Genomic DNA, 19,769 nt, shown 5'->3' on the forward strand with positions numbered 1-19,769 from the left:
CTCAAGGAAACAAAGAGAAGTTACTCATCAACACTTAGGCTTTTTGGTGAGAAGAGATGATGCCCAGCTTTCATTCTCATAGCACAGGTAACATTCATTATGCTTTTTGGGGAATGGGATATGATTTTGAGAGTGATAAAGCTTTTAAATTGGATATTAATAATTCCCATTCCCAGAACTGAAGTAGATGGCTCTTTTATAAATTATTCCACTGTATTAAAAAAAAATTAAAGCCAGATATGCTTTAAAAATAAACCATCTGCCTTAAACCAGAGTTCTTTTGATCCTTGCCTGTGAACAACCAGGCACCAATATGAGACAGGAAACTCTGGGAAAGGAAGGAGAGGTGTGAAATGTCTGGGAGTCATTAAGCAGTGCAGCAGAAATGTAGTTACCAGTTGCCAGGAATAGTAAATCCTGCTTACACAAGACTCTTTTTTTTTTTTTTTTTTTTCAGATGTTCTGTGCACCAAAATGGAAATACTCAAGGAGCTTATTTTGATGGCATGTTATTTCTGACCCCCCAGTAACTTGTCACGTGACTGACACCAGAATTGTTTTAGATAAATGCATCAACCACTTACATTTATATAGATGGATCTGTAAAGAACCTTTTTATATGGCCTGTTCTAAATGCAATGGGGCTTTTTTTTTTTTTTTTTTCTTTTTTCCCTGATTCAGCTGGGTCTCAAGGATTTTGGCTCTGTGAATCTGTGCTCCCCAGTCCTGCAGCAGCAGCAGAATGGATGTTCCCAGGGTACCATCTTCCACTCCTGCCTCAGATGCTTCAGCCTAATTGCTGCGCAGCACTGTCCAGCATAGGAAGGTGCCACTTCTACTCCTTTTTGTCTCTGTAGGACATCCACAACACTGCTATTCAGCTGGGTCTCAAGGATTTTGGCTCTGTGAATCTGTGCTCCCCAGTCCTGCAGCAGCAGCAGAATGGATGTTCCCAGGGTACCATCTTCCACTCCTGCCTCAGATGCTTCAGCCTAATTGCTGCGCAGCACTGTCCAGCATAGGAAGGTGCCACTTCTACTCCTTTTTGTCTCTGTAGGACATCCACAACACTGCTCCATCCCCAGGTTATCTGACCCCAAAAATGGCATCCAGGACTTCCACCCTGGAGCATCAAGAAATTAATTTTAGCAGCACCTTGACACAAACCCATACTTGGATTTTTAGGGGCAAATAACAGAAAAAGAACCGCAAAACACCCCAAACCCAAAAAATCACTTATTAGAGTGCCAGAGAAGGTGTGGGGTTTTTGTCACAAAGGCCCCTAAAGGCACAATTAAAAAGATTTTCACTGGATTAGTTACCAGCCTGGAGAAAATGTATCAGGGTTTGAATATATCAGTGGGAAGCTGCAGTGTGTGTCACAGGTAATGGCACCAGCAAGGGAGGAGTGCTCCAGCCCCCTCACCCTCTGCTGCCGCTGCTGTCCTGCATTCCCAGATCAGGGCACCCAGAGGATGCACTGCCCTGGCTGTGCCAGCCTGGAAACACAACCCGGGCAGCTCTGGGCTGGGGAAGGTGGCTTGTCACAGGCTGGGAGAAAGTGGCAGTGGACAGAAGAGGTGGAGGGAGATGTGTGCAAGGCTGCAGCTGGGAAAGTGTGTGTGTAGCAGCTGTACTGGAGGCGTCCCTTGTGGGACAGCAAGGAATCCTTCTCTGTCTAGGTGTGTTTTCTGCTCAGGACTTATTCCCATGGTTGTGAGGCAGCTCTTTTGGATGTATTACATTTGTAACTGGAATGACAGAAGCTCGGTAGTGATTTGTAACTTGGCTATAAACAGAAAGGTGGGGTTCAGTTTCAGACTGCAGGAGGACAAGAGTTTGTTGAAGCAGTGAAATACACTGCATTACAGAGTGTCTTTTGCTGGCTTACTGAATGAGAGCCAGAGCAAGGATCAGGATTTGATCAGTAAGATGCAAGACCAGCAACCAGGAAAGTTCACAGGGTGTCAAAGTTATTTGCACCTGCTCTTGAAGCCAAGCAACATCTCATCTTAATCTAATATCTATCTCAAATGAAAGCCTTCCTTCATCACTGTTAGAAGTTTAGACTAGATTTTATTTGGAATCCGGGGATTGTTAAAAATGTTAAGGACTGTAACTACGTAAGAAGTAGTGTAACACTTCCCTCTTCTCTCTTCCAATGCTGCTAATTTTAACTACTCAGTCAGAAATATTCTGTATCAAAATACTGCCTGAATCTGTACTGGCTTGTATTTCTGCCAAAACTCTGCAAATGGTTTTGAAAAACAAAATAGGAAAGGAGCTAATTAGGGCAAAAACATCTGTATCAGCCAGAAAGAAATAAACTGAAATTTCACACAAAATTGAGAGTCAAAGAGATTATAAGGAAGATGGTGAGAAAAACCAGTCACTGAAGTCCATATGACTTTTGCAGTGGTGCTATTGAGTTACATTTGGCTGATGAAAAGAAAACTTTGCTTTTGGACAGCCACTTCCAGAACCAAGGTAAGAGTAAGACAAAGCAATACCTAAAAAAAAAGGTTGCTTGATGCAAGTATTGAGAATTCGAGACTTGGACACAAGGCCCAAGTGTTACAATACTACTGCCCTTGGCAGGCAAAGAGCTGGTGAGACTTTAGCTCCAGGTGTTTAAACCCCAGCAGCCTCTTCAGAACTGCAAAGCACAGCTTCATTCAAACAGCTCAGCACTGCTGTCAGCAGAATCTGAGACTCAGGAACTCAGGCCTGAGGAGGGTTTGGGAGCTCTGACAGCCTTCTCAGACTGCCTCAGCTGGTCTGGCACAGCAAACCCAGAAGTCTTCTGCATTTTTACAGCAAGATACTTAAAAACAAGGCCTCTGCATCATCAATAATTGCATGTACCTGCCCACTGCAGGAGATTTGGAAGTAGATGATTTTTAAGGTCATTTCTAACCCAGGCCATCTCATGATTCTGTGGTATGGGATGACACAGCTGCACCTGGCAGAACTCATTCTGTGCTTGACAATCCTTTACCTGCCAGTTCAGCACAGAAGTGCAGCTGGATCTGCTGAGCTCATTACTTTTATAAATTATTGCTCACATGTATCTCAAATTACAAGGAAAGTGAAATCCAGAAAATTCCAAGGAAGCATGAGAAATTTTTTTTCCTGTGAGTGCGGTATGGGCTCACAACAGCAGCATACACTTGGGTATGTACTCACCAACCTCAGCCACGCTGGGATTCTGTGATTCCCTATTTCACGTTTCATTGGAGATTTATGGGATAATTTAAAAACAAGACTTTAGATGGCCTTTGCAGTAAATAAATATATTGTCTCAAAGAGCACCTGCAAAAATGCCATCTTTGAATTCTCATCCTTATTTGATGTTTTAAAATTTATCCATCTCAGCTCTTGCCTGAGTCATCCTCTGTCACAGAGCTCTACCTGTGCAACATTAACTGTAGACAAAGAAACTGGGGGGACACACATAGTGCACCTACATCACATGGCCCTCACTGGTCTTCTCCACGTAATCCTAATTTAACAATTGGCTTCAATGGGGCCTGACAACAGATACAGACCTCCAAATCTGTCTCTGTATCAGCATGTGGCTGAACACACAGGCACAGAAGTGCTTTTTAAAATAATTTGAAGTACAATGTCTTCCAAGGTATTTTTAGGTGAAAATGTGTGAAGAGCAAGTGAATGAAAACCAAATGTACACAGATTTTAAAAATCTTGCCTTATGAGCAGAGTATAAATCTTATCTTGCTAAAATTATCTACCTAACATTACATTCTCATATGCCAACTTACCAAAGCTGTACCCAAAGCAAGCTCTCTAGGGATCGGTTTACAGCCTGGTAAGATGGAGTAAGGTAAGATGGCAGTGCTTATTATGAGCTGCTTTCATTGATTTGAAGAAGTACCAGAAAGCATGTGGAGCAAACCTGGCAAAAACGAAGAAGATCCCCAAGCCCAAATGCTATAGCAAACGAGAACCACCATCTCCTGTCAGTACAAGGGCAATGGCCCGTGCTCCTTTAAATTGATTAAATTAAACCATCTAAAACAGGGCCCAGGTACAGCTGCCCAAGCACAAGCAAGTGGTTAACGTGCATGCCAGAGCAGCACATCTCAGGTGACACTCAGCTTTCACTAATGGGCTTTTTTTCTTTTTTTCAGAAGGCACTGAGGAGTTCTGCTGGTCTGCAAAAGAATTGGTCAATTTTCCTGTCAGTCCTACTCTTAATCTGAATACACTGTGAGCATCTTGTGCCTAGTGAACCCTGTAGAGTGTAAAGGCTAATTCAAACACTGACTTCTCTGCAATGAGTAGCACTTGGCTTAAAAATGTTTGAATGAGACTATATTTTTTTTTATTTACAGACAGGCAATATTTTAACCCAGTATTTTTTAAGCTGAAAGCTGATGTGACTTGTCATACACCAGGTATTCAGTTTGTTTTTGTAATTCAGTCAAGACAACTTGTTGGGCTGTTCCCATTTGCTTTCATACACTGACAAGAAGAAATTCACCAGCAGCACTGAGCAAGATTATGAGAATTGTGACTTATAAACTATTGACCAGTTTCTCAACTTGCCACTAAAATAATAACATCTAAACAAAATATTCAGATACAATGTAATATGTTTCTTTATTTTTTTAAATCCAATTTGTAAAGGTCCCTTTTTAAACAAAACAAGAACAAAAAAATCAACACAATTCAGAGGGCTTATCTCATTTACCATATTCTTCCCCACTCTTCACTTATAACACAAGCAGCAACTTATAGTATTAGTGCTCATATAGTGCACTTATATGAATTTTGATTTGTGTATTAAGCATTAAATACAATGTATTTTCTGTGAGCATAGCCCAAAGAGTACACAACGTTACATTTTCAAAGCATATGTTAAAAAAAAAGACAATTAATGTATACCCAGGACAGTCAAACTCAAATATTTTGACTTGGCAAATTCTATAACGAGTAACAGCAATTTTAAACTGCGTACAAAGCAGAACAGTGCCAACATGCCTCCAGTCTGTGAGCTATGGTAAAACATCAAGCACACATACAAAGGAGAGAAGCCAAAGAAACCCACCACAGAGCTAACCTGAGGCACACCCAACTGCAACCGAACAAAGGCAGCCCACGTTCCCACTCTGTAATGCAAAGAGCCCAACAACAACAGAAAGCATTTCTACGCTACAGAAAGTGAACAGCAACTTCTTCCAAATTTGTCTCCGCTTTTTAAACAACTCGTTCAAAAAATTTAAAGATTAACATCTAATTATACCAAACAAATGTACAAACTATAAAGTCAGAGAAGCTCCAGAAGATTGCCACTTTCAACCTTGCATAGTGAGAGCTGGCATTGATATTGCTACCATAGCTTCAGCAGAAGATACAGAAAAGAAAAAAAAAATACCTCTAAGGGATGCACATATGTAGCATTTTCTTCACAAAAATCAGTTAAACATTGTTTTAATAAAAGGGAAAACAGCTCTAAAAAGGGAAAGATAGTGTTCACAAGCTTAGAAAAAAAAATACAAAACCAGAACATTCCATAATAAAAAAATAAAAACAATAAACATTCCATCATAACATCACCTATTTTCACTAAATAAGCCCCATACATGCAACAAACTACAACTATTGTATAAGGCCATCAAATTAAAGGTTTACTTTTCATATAAACAAAGTGTAAAAATAGCAACAAGTTGCGATCTTCAAATTTAATGCTATGTGAGGATTCTGTCCCCCCCCAGTTTCATTTGGTAGCAATTTCAATATGGTTTGATATAAATGTCATTCATCTAGGAACCGTGGTACAAATACATTGTGCCTAGGACAGTATTGTCATATCTCTGTTCGACCTTGACAGAATTGGAATGCTCAACAACACTACTGAGTTCGGGGATGCTTTCAGCAGTATCCCCAAAACCATGATAGTGTCCATAGTGCAAAGTGTCCCCAGGGTCTTCCACCCAGGAGGGCCGGTTAGAGACACAGCTACTGGGGCTCCCATTGAGGTGCAGGGATCCACACATATCCGTGGAATTGCTCATGGCTTTCTCGGGCTCCTCGGTGCCATTAGCGGTGTGCACGCGGTGCCTGCTGGGAGAGGCGACCCCAGGAATGACGCTGTTGGGTGCGAATGCCAAGCACTCCTCACGCCTGGCATCCATCCCACCGAGCTGCTGTGCGGCGCTGAAATCCAAATGTCCATTGATGGCACATCCATTTGTCAGTGCATTCAATATGGAGCTACTGCTATTCATATCTGCATTAAGAAATACACCTGTCACCAACAATTAACAGTAAATTGAAATACATCAAAACGTCTCCACTATACTTCACTTACTTAAAAATGTTTCCATACACAGCTTTGAAAGTAAATCTATCCTTTCTTTATAACAATGTAGGTAGTTCCAAGTAATGAGATCTGACCAGTAAATTTGTGGCATGGAATCTTATGTTGAAAATGCAACTATCTATCCACATTTGTTCTGAAAATATGCCTATATTAATCTTTGCAAAGACCACGTGAACTTCTCAGATTTTTTTCTTTTAACTTTAAGAAGTAAGTGCAGCTGACAACATTCTAGGCAGTTTTCAAAGGAGGAATAAAAGTGATCTTTCCACCTTAACTGTAATGCCCTCTTGGGATGGAAGATTATGTACATACAATAACTGAGTATCTGTGAGATGGTGAAGGGTGGTTTTTTTTCCATTTTTCAGCTGCAATTTAACTGTAGCTTTTTTTTTCTTTTTATTTGTAACTCTCAGAGTACAGTATGCACTGAAGTAAGCCACATAAAGAAATGTTACATTAGAGTGCTAATATAAAATGTTTCCAAGTTCCTTTGTTCAGAAAGTACTTCAATGTACCTAATAGCCTGCTAAATAACATACTGGGCAGGTTTATATTTAATGCTATGTTTATAACAGCATGTGTACAATCCACATGCAAAATGCCATACACCAGCAACAGCAGAGTGCACAGAAGACTAAAAAATGGTAGTAGGAAACAAAATTCTAAAAATGTGCATGCAAAAATCACTGACAACTGTTTTGAAGCAATTTCCCCTTTGAAGTTAGTAATTAGTACAGTAGGTTTTGTTTCCATGAACAGACTTCATCAGTCTGTCTGAACTGCATGTTTTTGCAGTGGTACTCAAAAGTACTAGCACAAAAAATGCATGATACATTCTCTCTTTAAAATACAATTTATGTCTATATTGGTAAAGATGAGCAAGACAAACATAGCAACTACAGAGCTATGTGGTGACATTTTAAGATTTTACATTCTGTAATTATCCTTGGATACATGCACATATGTTTATGTCTCCATGAACGCATAAACCCATGTGCAAAACAGGACTGCATTTATTGCGTGTATGCAAATTAATTCAGTTAATTTAGCTGTGGGCAACTTCCCACATTTGTAAAACACTGGGTTCCCATTTAAGTGACACATAATGAGTACCACTGTCTGACAAGAAGAATCTGGAGTTTTGGTTCTCTCTGGTTTTTGCATGGCTATTATTTGAAGCACGAATTACAATACTGATACTTCACAGACACCAGTATGTTACACAAGAAATGTGTCCAATTTGTAACTCCCTGGATGTACTAACTGGAGTTTCCCATTTAGTCCCTACATCAGTTAAAATAACCACATCAGCCAACCTCACTAACCATGAATTCTCATTAAAAGTGGAAAAAAACCCCCATAAACCAATCACGACCATCACAGTTAATACTTCAGTGATAAAAACGCACAGAAGGAGTTTCATATAGTGTTTATTAACTGAAAAGTGCAAACTTTTAACTGTTTAAAAATAAACCATTATAGGCTGGTTTGCCAAATCAAATTTGATAAATCTGGCACTTCTATTAGGTCATATGCAAAAGTAGCTAATTAATAGTTTTAGTGATAATTATAGAATGCTATTATTGGTTAAAAACGAGCACCTGTAGCAATACAGCAATAGTATATATTTATGAAATAAAATAATTTTTTCCATAAATAAGAACACTTAGTAATTATCACTGGAAAATACCAGTCTACTTTTAAAGTATTGATTATATATATGTATATCTATTTATTCCTAATATATTAAAATATCTATTATTATCATTCCCTTTGTTGACCTGGATCTGTGGTACAAAGCATAAACGTATTTCTGGCAGAAAAAATTGATAAATAAGAAATTGATTTCTGAATGTAATAATGCACGACTGTAGTAACTCCATGTCTTAAACTACTAAGTGCAAAAAAGGCTGACCCAAGACAGTTTTAATCAACCTCTATATACATCCCATCACCAAAAGCATCTTGATTAAGCAGCCCTTAAAAAATCTAGAGCATTAATACAGACCAATCCTAGTAGCATTCTGACTGTTTCATTATGATTGGTACAAAACACAAAATCTGTTTTCCCAGGTACACTAGTTCTAAATAGTAGATTAGAACTGTGATTTCTGGTCTTCTATTTACATAAAAAACCCCACAGCAGGATCCTGCACTTATGTCATTGTGTCTGAGCAAGTTCTGAACACAGCGTGTATGCCTAGATCATTCTCTATAGTATTTATTGTACTGTTTTGAATATAGTTCTGTCATAACATTATTTTCAAAGCTAGAATATGCTTCCCTATCAAGTCTTCTTACTATCTACTCAATCAAAATTAAACAAATAATTTAACTTATTTCTGAATTTCCTTTAACTCAAAATTATAGCAACTAGAAGCAAGGCACAACGTAATACAAGCCTCAGGTTAAAAGTGAAACAGCCATTGTGGACTTGTTTACTTGAAATGTTAAGAAATTACTAATAAACCTTCTCTTTCACCATTACAATACATTGCATGAAACAGCTAATTTTTGATACCTACTAAACTCCCAATATAATGGGTGTTGCAGCAATACAATAGTTTTCAAGACTCCAGACAACAATGTGCAAAAATAAAGGACTAAGTTTTATACTTAAATTAAAAATAAAACGCATATTGATTCTTGCAACGACAAGGAGTTTGCATTGCAGAAACAGTGTATATTTCAATTTCTTTTGGTCCAACAGAAGTACTCTCCTGTTGTTTGGTGTCTTCAACCATTTGAATGTTGTTGTAGTTAACAGGAAACTGTCCACTCCCACCTGATACAACAGCAAACTCTCTATCAACGTGCATATTGTCAGCATCGTCCTCAGCTCCTCCATTCAGCATTGGTATTAAGCCATCAAAGCTGTAAGCTGACAGAAAAAGTCATGTTTAGTCATAAGTGCCCACTTGAAAACTCAGCCAACAAAAAGATGGGTACTTTGATTATTAAAGCAAACCAGAAAACTACCATGGTACCTCTATCAGACTTTGCACCTACATATTAAAGTTACTAGTATGATGTACAAATAGGTTCAATAAGGAGAAATTTAAGTTACTCAGGCTTTACAGGGGTTGTGGCAAAACCAGCACATTGCCCAACTCACATTTGTCTACTGTCAGTTCAGACTGCTCCCTTTTTCACTCTCAAGGGCCAGGTCCCAAAACCCCACCCTTATCCACATCAGACTGCTCCCAGGGATCTCTTCAGGAGCTGAACAAGCAGAACTGTCTTCTGAAAGAAACTGCCAAGCAGTGAGACTGCTGGGGGGAGTACTTTGATAAGCAATGAGCTTGATTGCACTACTACTTCTTGTACCTATGCAAAGCACTGCTCCACTACTATCCTAGCAGGCCCTGCCCTGCTCTCACACTGACATTGACACACTTTTCTACACACACTGAACACACTCTCAATGTTATGTTGTAAATGTCTGCTTTGGTGGACTGCAATTCAGCTCCCATTATCTTGGGCACAACCAAAATTTTCATAAGCTATTCATTTTTAAAGAACCTTAAGTCCTGAAGTGTTCCAGGGCCAAAGAGATCACTGAGGGCTTAAATGACTTCAGGGACCTTGGATCAGCAGGCTTCAAATTACCCCAAACCAGGAAGGGCTTGGCTTTTGGTTTTAGTTCACTAGAGGAATATGTAAGTGCAATTTCATGTTGGCCAATTCCAAGGCCTCCATCACACCTCACACAGAACACCCAAAGCATCTGTGCTGACGCTTGTGACACCCAGACACTGGCTATAAGCAGCACACACATCACAGAGCACAAGTCAACCTGCTGAGGGCTGCACTAGAGGGGTCAGGATTATGACTGACACAAACACAGCTGAGTGACCAGTTGGCCCAGTGTGCATCATCATTATCATCACTGAACCTGTGCACCCTTTGCTGATCTTCCCAGCAAACAGGATGAAATTTCTGGAACTGATTTCAGGAAGAGGGATATAAAATTCAGTTTATGTTTCTAAATAAAAATTAAAAACTGTTTGGCATATATCCTGAAAGTGGTCACCAATTTACTTCTGTTAATTACACTTGAGTAATTAGTTTCCGATACAGCGTATCATGTATCAGCATTGCCTAATTTTGAGGTTTAAGGCTTTTTTTAATACTATGCACCCGTGAGCAGATACACCGGTGTGTATATAAATAATTACAAGTAATGCCCATCCACTGCCCAGTTTAGTTATCCCAGGGCAAAGCACACCTTAAGCATTGATCTTCTCTCAACTCTAGTGCTTACAGCTTCTTGTAAGGGACTTACGCTGTTGCAGCAAGTCGTTCCAAAGCAGTGATTGTTCCAATTTAGGGTATGGCTATCAAAACCTGACTTTTCCCTGCAAATATAGGTTGGCTTCACTGTCTGAACATCTGGAATCTCCTGTGCAAATAGTCTTTAAAAGGATGACAGTGTGGTTTTAGTAAGGGTTTAAAAATAATACAAGATTGGGCTTGTTCTGTAAAAAGGCCAGCTAAGCACAAAGATGTACTGATAACTCATTACTCAGCTCTATTATTGTACCTATTTGTTGTTTACCAAAATGCCTCAGAACAGTGACTCATTCTCAGTGCAAGAGACTTCTTACATCGATGCAATAGTTATTACTGGTGCTGATGTCTTTGAGGGGAAACACGTCAGATTAGAAACTCCCACAGCTGGGATGCATCTCTTAGTTACTCCAGAAACCTTCAAGCAAAAGCAGCAAACCTTTTGCATTTGTTTATGAAGGTATTTCCAACAACTTCAAAAATAAACTACTCCAATTGCTTTTCCAACATTTCTGTAATTGTTCAGGAGCACTTGTTCACTTCAAGCACTGTCTGTTCATTTGATCAATCTAACTGAGGTGCTGGACCAAGTCTGAACAGTGAAAGGAAATGCAGATACAGACACAGCGCCACTCCCCTGATTGTGGGGAAACGCTGCCCACTGAATAGCCTAGAGCACATTCTCAAAGAGACAGCTGCTTAGGAACACTCAGATGGATCAGCTCTTCAAAATGTAAGATAAGTTAACTTGACTTTAAGCAGTGCCTCCTGGTAGATCAATGGACTGAAAACATCTTACTGCAGTTGTTACGGACACTTGTGTACTGGGCAAGTTTTCTTATTCTATGTAGCTACTTAGGAAATACTTATTCCTGAAGTCTTGTATTTAATTGCCCAGAGACTCTTCTCCACAATGAAATTTATCATTTAGGCCAGTTACATGAAGCACATATCCTGTTTATGATTGGCCATGGAGTACCCAGTTAAGGTCCCTGATCCTGGTATAGGTGAAGCGGTGTTTGGATAGCAAGTACTGAACAAACAGTAGTGTTGATATTGATGTGATTTATGTTGCCCATGTTATATTTAGAAATGTGGTTTAGGTCTCAATTACCCCCTTGCTACCTGGAAGGAAACACTGTTTAAGCCCATTCTACTTGGTTCACTCAAAGTAACTTATGTTAGAACGCCAACTTTAACTGAACAGAGTGCCTTCAATGAAGACCTATGAAGTCCCTTTCCTGATGCTAAAGAACAGCATCCTTTAGCATTATCAGGAAAAAGGAGGTTTGAGTGCAGAATTACTCCCTTGTTTTTAGTAAGAATTTAGTGGGATGACCAATAGAAACGAAGAAGATAACTCTCCTCTATCATGTTACTCAAGGTGTTTCTAAAAACACCTAAAATCTAAAAAGATTTCTACACAGAGCTACCAAAAAGTATCTTTAGGTTGTATTATTTCATCATCACTGGCAAAGCAGTATGCTTAACATACAAGGCTGGACAGGAAACCTTAAGGTTCATTCTGTTCTTACACCCTTGTGTAAGACAGCAGCTCCCCTTGGAAAGCAATCCTTGGAAACTTAGGGTATGTTAATTTACAGACATAACCCCTCTTGATCTGGGAAACCCTTGTGCATTCAATTTCTTCCATCTGCCTTATGCAGCAGTTTCTGAACTGTGAATTAATCTCTGAATGGGAAATTATCACCAGAACATCCAAGCATCTCTGTGAATCAATGGAACATTACTTGGCCCTCCTGAAGCTGAAGAAACTGAGGAAGGAGTAGAAGCTAATTTCAGCTGCTACTCCTCTGCATAATTATTCTCACCATCATGCAGCTTTAGCACTCTCTGGAAAGAGAAATTTCTGAACATGCCAAGATGATGACAGGGAGAACTGGGATCTTGTGGCATGCAGTAATTGTATTAATCTGCTTCTTGTATTAATATGTAATTCAGATATATGAGTTTGTCAAAAATACTCAACATCCACTCCAAAAGACTTTAAAACGTTTATTTTCCTTTCTCAGCACCAGTATCAACCCATCCCTTTTACCTCTGGGGTCTCACCTTCTGTTCTAGCCTTCTTCACTCCAGCAGACTCCGTATCTTCAAAGGATCTCTTTCGACTTGTCCCACCACTGAATGGATTGGGACCTGCATTCTGATGAACCCCATTTAAGGTGCCATTGCTATAGAAATGATTCAGGTGACAGTTCTGGAGGTTCAAGAGAAACTGGGCACATTCTTGGAAGCCCTGGGTATGTGCAAGGTCTGCTGCTGTCAGGCCACTGGCATTTCTCAAGCTGTACAATACAAAGAAACTGGATTACACTCATTCATCAGGCTAGCTGGCTGCTGCTGCTGCCCTTACTGACTATCTATCTGCTGGTGATGAGAGAAAACATACACTTAGCAAATTTTCCATTAAGAAATTAGTTATCAATCTCAGTTTTATAACTATCTTAACTTTTTGCACATATATCTCACTTCTAGGCAAAATTTGGGAGACAATACACTTTTAAATAAAATCAATATACTATGTGCCTTAAACCATCTTCCTATTTAAACTTCTCAAAATGCTTTATTCTAAAATAGTCTGAAGTAGCTGATCTTTACATAAACTTCAGACTAATTTAATGTTGAATTTTACCATCTTCTGCAGTTTATTCTGCAATCTATTGCTTTAACTTGAGCAAAAGATCAAATACTCAAAACAAACTTAACATGACTCGGCAATTGTCCATGGCATTCTGGTTTCTAAAGTAACAACAACATCACTATTTTTCCTAACAACAAAATACATACATATATAGTAAAAGATAGGTAAAGATGCTATACTTAGCTGTGCTTTGCTTATATTTTTGTTTCAGGTTTGTTTCTCATTTCAAAGTGTGTGACATCATAAGTACTGGGACTTGCTTTGGTAATTTCAACCAAGACTTTTCTGCGCACAAGAGAATGGCACTAGATTTTGCATATTCTAGTGCATCAAGGAGGTTAGGAATGAAATCAGGGAGGACATGTAGATACGCAGAGGTTTAATTTGAAAAAGTGTTGAATCATGTGCATTTACACAAACACACAGGATGCCTTGTGCTCAGCAATTTAGGCTAACTTCATCAGGAAGAGCATTAAAAGTGGAGGCAAGAAGGCCAGGAATGACAAAACTAGATGGTGATGCAAAAGATGTCCATTACTCTTTCCTAATATTTTTCCAGAGAGATGTAACTAGTCAGAGAAGTGGAATTCTTTTTCTTGGCTTCAGTCATTTAGACAAGTCCCTTACTTAGAAATCCAGAAACAGACTAGCTAACAGAACAAGAATTTAGAAGATTAATAGACCTGATTCTCTTGAAACTCCAGCTCAAGAGAAGAGATCAAAGAACAAAGCCCAGATTTGCTTCCTAGATCATAGTAACTTACTTGCTATAAATAAGAAAACCTTTAGAAACTGACTGTTACAGAATCACAAAACCCATAATCTAATCCAGGATTAATTTCATTCCATACTGTACTATTCATTCTTTACTTGGACTACAAGTGAAAATCCACAGAACAGCAGTCAAGAGTGCTCTAGAAAGTAAGACTTCAGAATACTGGAAAACCTAGTTAATCAAAAGAAATGAGACTTCGAGGTGGGATTAGTTTTGAATACCTACAGAAGAACTGCAAAGTGGTGAGCATCCAGTGTAGGCAGTATGTGAATGGGATTAATATGAACAAAGGAGAATTAAAGCTAGCATCAGGAGAAAGTTTTAGAGTATAAAGGTTGCGGAATCTTGAGAGGAGTCTCTTCTTCTCATTGTAAGAGCTGCCTATGATATCAGAAATTCTACTGTCAATTCTTTCCCCTGCTGAACTAGATGACCTGTTGAAGCTGCTGCTAAGGAGAAATATTTGACACTCCTTTAGCAATTCTGATTTACTTGTGCAGCATAAGGATGTAGAACAATGAATCTACAGCTTAGGAAACAGAAATTTTAACAGATCTGTTCTATTCAAGAAGAAAAGCTCAGTTCTCTGACTTTTTTAGACTTCTGAGCCTGAAAAAAAAAATAAAAGAAATCTAAGCAAGAGCAAAATAAACAAAGTTATGCAAAGATAAAAATGACAAAACCAAAATGGTATTGAATGGCCATCTAATTTAAGAGAAGTTCAAGTAATTCTATTACTTAGCAAGTACTACTGAACACTAACTCTGCTTTTCAAAATTGACTGTTCAGTCACCATTTTCCAAAGGATCGTCACTGTAAGATGCCAGAGGCATTTGGAGATTTATAAACGAAGATCAAAGTGTGTAAAGCTACACAACCAAACTTGGGGAAGAAAAACTAAATTTCCCAGAAAAAAATAAGCAGGAGTTAGAGGCTGAAAAACTTTAAAATGTAACGATCTGTGATATTTAAAGATCTGTCCATTCCTACCTCTTCCTGAACTATTTATTACTCTTAACAGGTAGACAGAGATGTGCTTGTTTCACAGAAATATCCTCGAAGTACTGCATAGATTTCAAGGGACTCAAGCCTACTGGATTTAACATTCTTGCTTCTGAAGTTTAGAAACACCTTTTAAAGGTGTGAATCTGAATTTAGCCTATCAAGTTAGTAATGAAAAGAAAAAAAAGTTCAATGAAATAAGAGATTATAAGTTCTAGACGACTCTGAAAACTCTCTGAACAAATGTTATGGAAGACAACACAGATGCTCTCTCTGCTCACTTACAGTGGGAACACTAATTTGAATCTTTTTCTTATATCCAGTTGTCCACGAGCATGATTTTAATCAAAGTCTGGTTATTCTTGGACTTTCATATACTTTCAAATTTCTGTTAGACTGCCTTGCATTCCAATATTAACAGGATGCAGTAGAGGAAAAGCTGACAAATTTTGCAGAAACCTTCCATCACTTTCTCAGAAATAGGCTAGAAAGATAAAAAAAAGACCTACTTCTTTAGCTGATTTCTCTAGCATTCTCTAGGAGGAAAAAAAATCTGTCAATGGGAACACAAAAGGCAGCAAGAGGTAGCTGTCTATATTAGCCTATCATAACCAAATGCAAGTAATCAAAAAAAAATTGCTAATGTAAATAGGAACAAAATAGGAAAGAAAACGCTCTTAACAAATATCACAGAGTTTTACCAGACTGGAATAGTTTATGTATTTTCAAAACAGAAATAATGTCAATGACTGTAAGGATTCTGAGTCTGTAACAGAAAAACAGTGTAATACAGTCCTTCCAGAAAGCCTGGAGTACTTGAATGAATTAAAAAGCCAGGATACCTACTAGACCATTCTTTATAAGTGTTAATCTGAACTTGAGTGGAACCACCCTGTTACAGCTGTAATTACAAGGAACTAGGAACACATCTAATACTAAATCTGCTGCCCATGTCTGGCAGGAAGTGTCTGCCTCAGCTTATCCCAGGAGCTAAGAATTTAAGTGTCATTACTGTAGACAGACTAGATTATATGGATGAAAATAGAAATGGTTCACAGTCCCAGCCACACATAAGAGGAGTTCAACCTCTTATGTGCAATCCCTGTCAGCCCTTGGTTATGAACTGCAATTACATGTAAACTGACTATCAAGTGAAAAGGAGGAGGATAGTAAGTGATTCATTTGGCTACAATGTGTAGTAGCACGTGACATAGAATGCCTGGCTAAAAAAGGGAAGAAAAATCAACAAGTAGGAAACTCAGAGATAAACACTATATTCAAGTAAAATTACAGCTCTTTCAGTTATTAGGTATCCCTTGAAAGGTACACCATTTATTGTAGCAGCTGACATAAAGAAAAAGGATTGGTAAAGAATATTATAACTGAAAGTAACTTCAAGACCTGGGCTGCAAAAGAAAAATACTGGAAGAAACAGTGGACAACATGGACAGAACTACCTAAAGGTCACGGGTCTTGAAAAAAGTCTTCTTTTCCACCCATCCTCTGCTTTTTTAATTTAGTTGGAGATAAAAATCTCTCTGGTACCAGCTTTGATCTTTCATCCCAAACACCTTGAAATAGTGGAAGCTCCAAGAAGTTTGGAACACAGTGATATTAAGTCTTCAGGCAAACTGTCCTTTTGTTACTGCTAATCATACAGCAAATATGAGAGGTCTATTTCTGCAACTGCATTACTCAGAATTAAAAAATGGGGATGGAAATTACTAGCAGGTTTTACACTTTGTTCTGCAGGGGTTTTTGTTGTCATTGGCTTTTTTAAAAAACTTCTTGTTTTGTGACAAAGATGCCAAACTTCAGGACAAGTTTATGTTTCTTTTCAAGGTTTGTCTCTCAGCTAGGCTTCTAGCTGAAACAAGACAAACAGCAGGTCACAACCACTGCATTTTTCCCATGAATTCCTTATGAAGGGAGAAGCCAGCAGCAAGGAAGGTGTGGAAGGATGGAAGGAAGACGCAAGTAAGAAAATCAGAACAAGTCTTGGAAAGTGACATGTGTTTTATGCTTAGTCAGCAGTATTCATTGACTAGATACAGAATTTTTTAAAGGCTGGCCTAGTACCTATCAAATCAGAGAGCAGTGCTCCAAAAGCTTACTTCCTTCTCTCTCCAGTAGAAAAGTCAAAAACTAAAGACAACTTTGAAGGTCAGTCTAGCTACACGAACAGGTGGAAACAAAAACTGAAGAAGTGACACTGAAAACAAAAGCTCTGAAAATGTCATTCCTTTTTTGGCACCTGCTCCAGACAGGAATATACATGCAGACACGAACTGATAAACAGGAGAAAAATTCCTTACTTAACATTGCCCAGGGCTAAAGGCAGCCATCAGAAAGTCAATTCACTCCATGTTTAGAAAACACATATCTTGCATCCCTTCCAAGGCAATTCAAGTATTTGAAAAATGACTGAGTCTTGTTCAGGATTTTTCACTAAGCAGCATTTTTTTGCTATATACTTTATTCACTGTTCCCATGTAATTCTTATTACTAGAAACAAATTAAAATCATGAAGCACACTATTATTTACCCTCAGCCTTCCTGTAGGCTAAAATCCAGGAGCTGGGAATAAGAACATCTTGTTTTCTTCAAAGTACAGAAGTATAAGATGCTAATTCCAAGCAAAAAAAGAAAGCCAAATGTAAGGAAGGATACATTTTCATATTATAAAGCTATTTTAAATAGAAAAAAAATCCATGAGAAAAGATGATGAAAGTCTGAATATGGATGAGTAGTGATCTTGAAGTTTCTTGACATATGACACTTGCTTATCACACTCTGTTAGTGACAGGTGTTTTCATAAATAAACTCAAAACACACACTGATATATGGAGTTAACGCTCTGACTTCTGCATATGCATTTATTCACAGACCTACAGTCCTTAAAACACTCTTCTAACATGTTTTTCTTCTTCCATCAAGCGATGTCCACAGGCAGTCTTCAAAACTGACTGATCTTGGCATGAAGAGGACCTTTTTTTAGGATCCATTCTTCTCCCTCTGGGTTGACATCATCTGAACTCCCATTCTAAATGCCCAGTTCATCTGAGAGTCCTGGTACCCAATTAAAGCAGCTATAAAGAGGACCCTGATGAAACATGACTTCAGGTACTTCCTTCTTCTGAAGTGCTTTTTCAAAAATGTTGGCTGCGAGTGTAATTCAATTGTTGCTCTAAACCAAGAGACAAGCGCATTATCTGGCCAAACAGGATTGGTGTACAGAAACAAGAATTTAACTTTCAGCTTAGCTTTATTTAGGAGGAAAATTTTATTATTTCAACCTAATTTAAGAAGTTTCCTAAAGGAAGAAAAAATTGAGGCAAGCTTTTAAAAAATATTCAAGATGCTTCCACTATGGCTAAGCAATAGAAAGTAAAAAAAAAAAAAAAAACAAAACAAAAAAAAAACACCAAGAAAACACTCAAAATTTAGAATTGTTTAAATATGACTCTGTGCAACGAAGATTTAGTTCAGTGTAATGTACAGAATTTACTCTTTGAAAGATCTGTAGAAGGAAAACAAAGACTTGTGCTTCTCATATTGAATTATAAATGCTATTCAATTTACTTCAAAAAAATGCTTCTAAGTTGCTTCAACTGTTCATTTTCCATATTCATTGGCAGAAAAAAACAGGTAGATTCCTTTTTAACATAGAAATATCTTAGAAATACACTATCTTCAACTTATAATGTCACATACCTTGAAAAACAAAACAAACATTTGCTACACAAAAAGTCAACAATAAGTATTTTTGAAAATCGTTAATGTAAAAAAAATCTCCTGAATGTTTAATTTGAAATAGTGATTACAGCACCTACAGCTTACTGTGTTTTTGTTAATGCCATGCGACAATCTAAGAAAATAAACCACAGTTTTCGTATATCAATGTAATATCTGTTAAAAATTACTGATCTCAACTTATCTATTGTTAGTTTACAAATAAAAATGTAGATAATTGTAAATTAGGGTAAGCAAAGCATGCAAATCTATAGATTCTATATCTGAATTCCTAGATTAGCATTAAAACCAATCACCGCAACAAATACCTCAACAGTATGCCTTGTGTGCAGAAAGGAAGCGATACTGAACATTCAATGCCACAACTGTAAGGTTTTCGGAGAAGCACCTGTGGCAGTTTCAGCAGTTTCTATATGGAATGCTCCCCCTTTCTAGGATTACTTGAAAAAATCAAGTCAATTCGAATTACGTAGCTGTAAAACATTGACATGTGTAGTTTTTACAGTTTCAGAATCTTCTGTTTGATTTAAACGGGCAATGGTGCATAAACAGGAAACTTATATCATAAGGGATCACATATTTGCAGGCAACATTAAGATTAAAAGTACATTAACATACATAAAGTGCTGTAGCACATTATTCAATATGTAAGCCATTATCATGTGACCACCTTAACAACAAGATACTAAGCCTTTTTATGCCTTTAAAAGCATTATAACTTTCATCCTGAAACCAATTTTTCAGTTCTCCACTGAAATTTACATAGAATGGATTAAAGTTACCGGTCAACTCATGGCTTCAATAACTTTAAATTTAGTAGGCTGTATCTCAAAAGAATTAGTAGCTATTCCTATATACAAAAATTAGCAGATACAAGGATTAAAACAAAACAAAAGAAGAAAGAGAAAAAAAGATCAGAACACTAAAACGCCCACAGT

General features: G+C 37.9%; 1 protein-coding gene across 1 annotated transcript in view; it reads right to left on the reverse strand.

Moving 5' to 3' along the window:
- Window positions 1-4,598: 4,598 nt before the first annotated feature.
- ANKRD10 (ankyrin repeat domain 10) overlaps window positions 4,599-19,769 on the reverse strand; it is a 31,350-nt gene continuing 16,179 nt past the window's right edge. Inside the window, exons 3-5 of the mRNA XM_031056164.1 lie at window positions 12,710-12,945; window positions 9,132-9,227; window positions 4,599-6,253 (exon numbers count right to left, since the gene is read on the reverse strand). Of these exons, the coding sequence (XP_030912024.1) occupies window positions 5,787-6,253; window positions 9,132-9,227; window positions 12,710-12,945 (799 nt within the window). The 3' untranslated portion in view covers window positions 4,599-5,786. The remainder of the gene's footprint in view (window positions 6,254-9,131; window positions 9,228-12,709; window positions 12,946-19,769) is intronic.

Source organism: Geospiza fortis, unplaced genomic scaffold (assembly GCF_000277835.1).
Source record: "Geospiza fortis unplaced genomic scaffold, GeoFor_1.0 scaffold192, whole genome shotgun sequence".
Taxonomy (NCBI): domain Eukaryota; kingdom Metazoa; phylum Chordata; class Aves; order Passeriformes; family Thraupidae; genus Geospiza; species Geospiza fortis.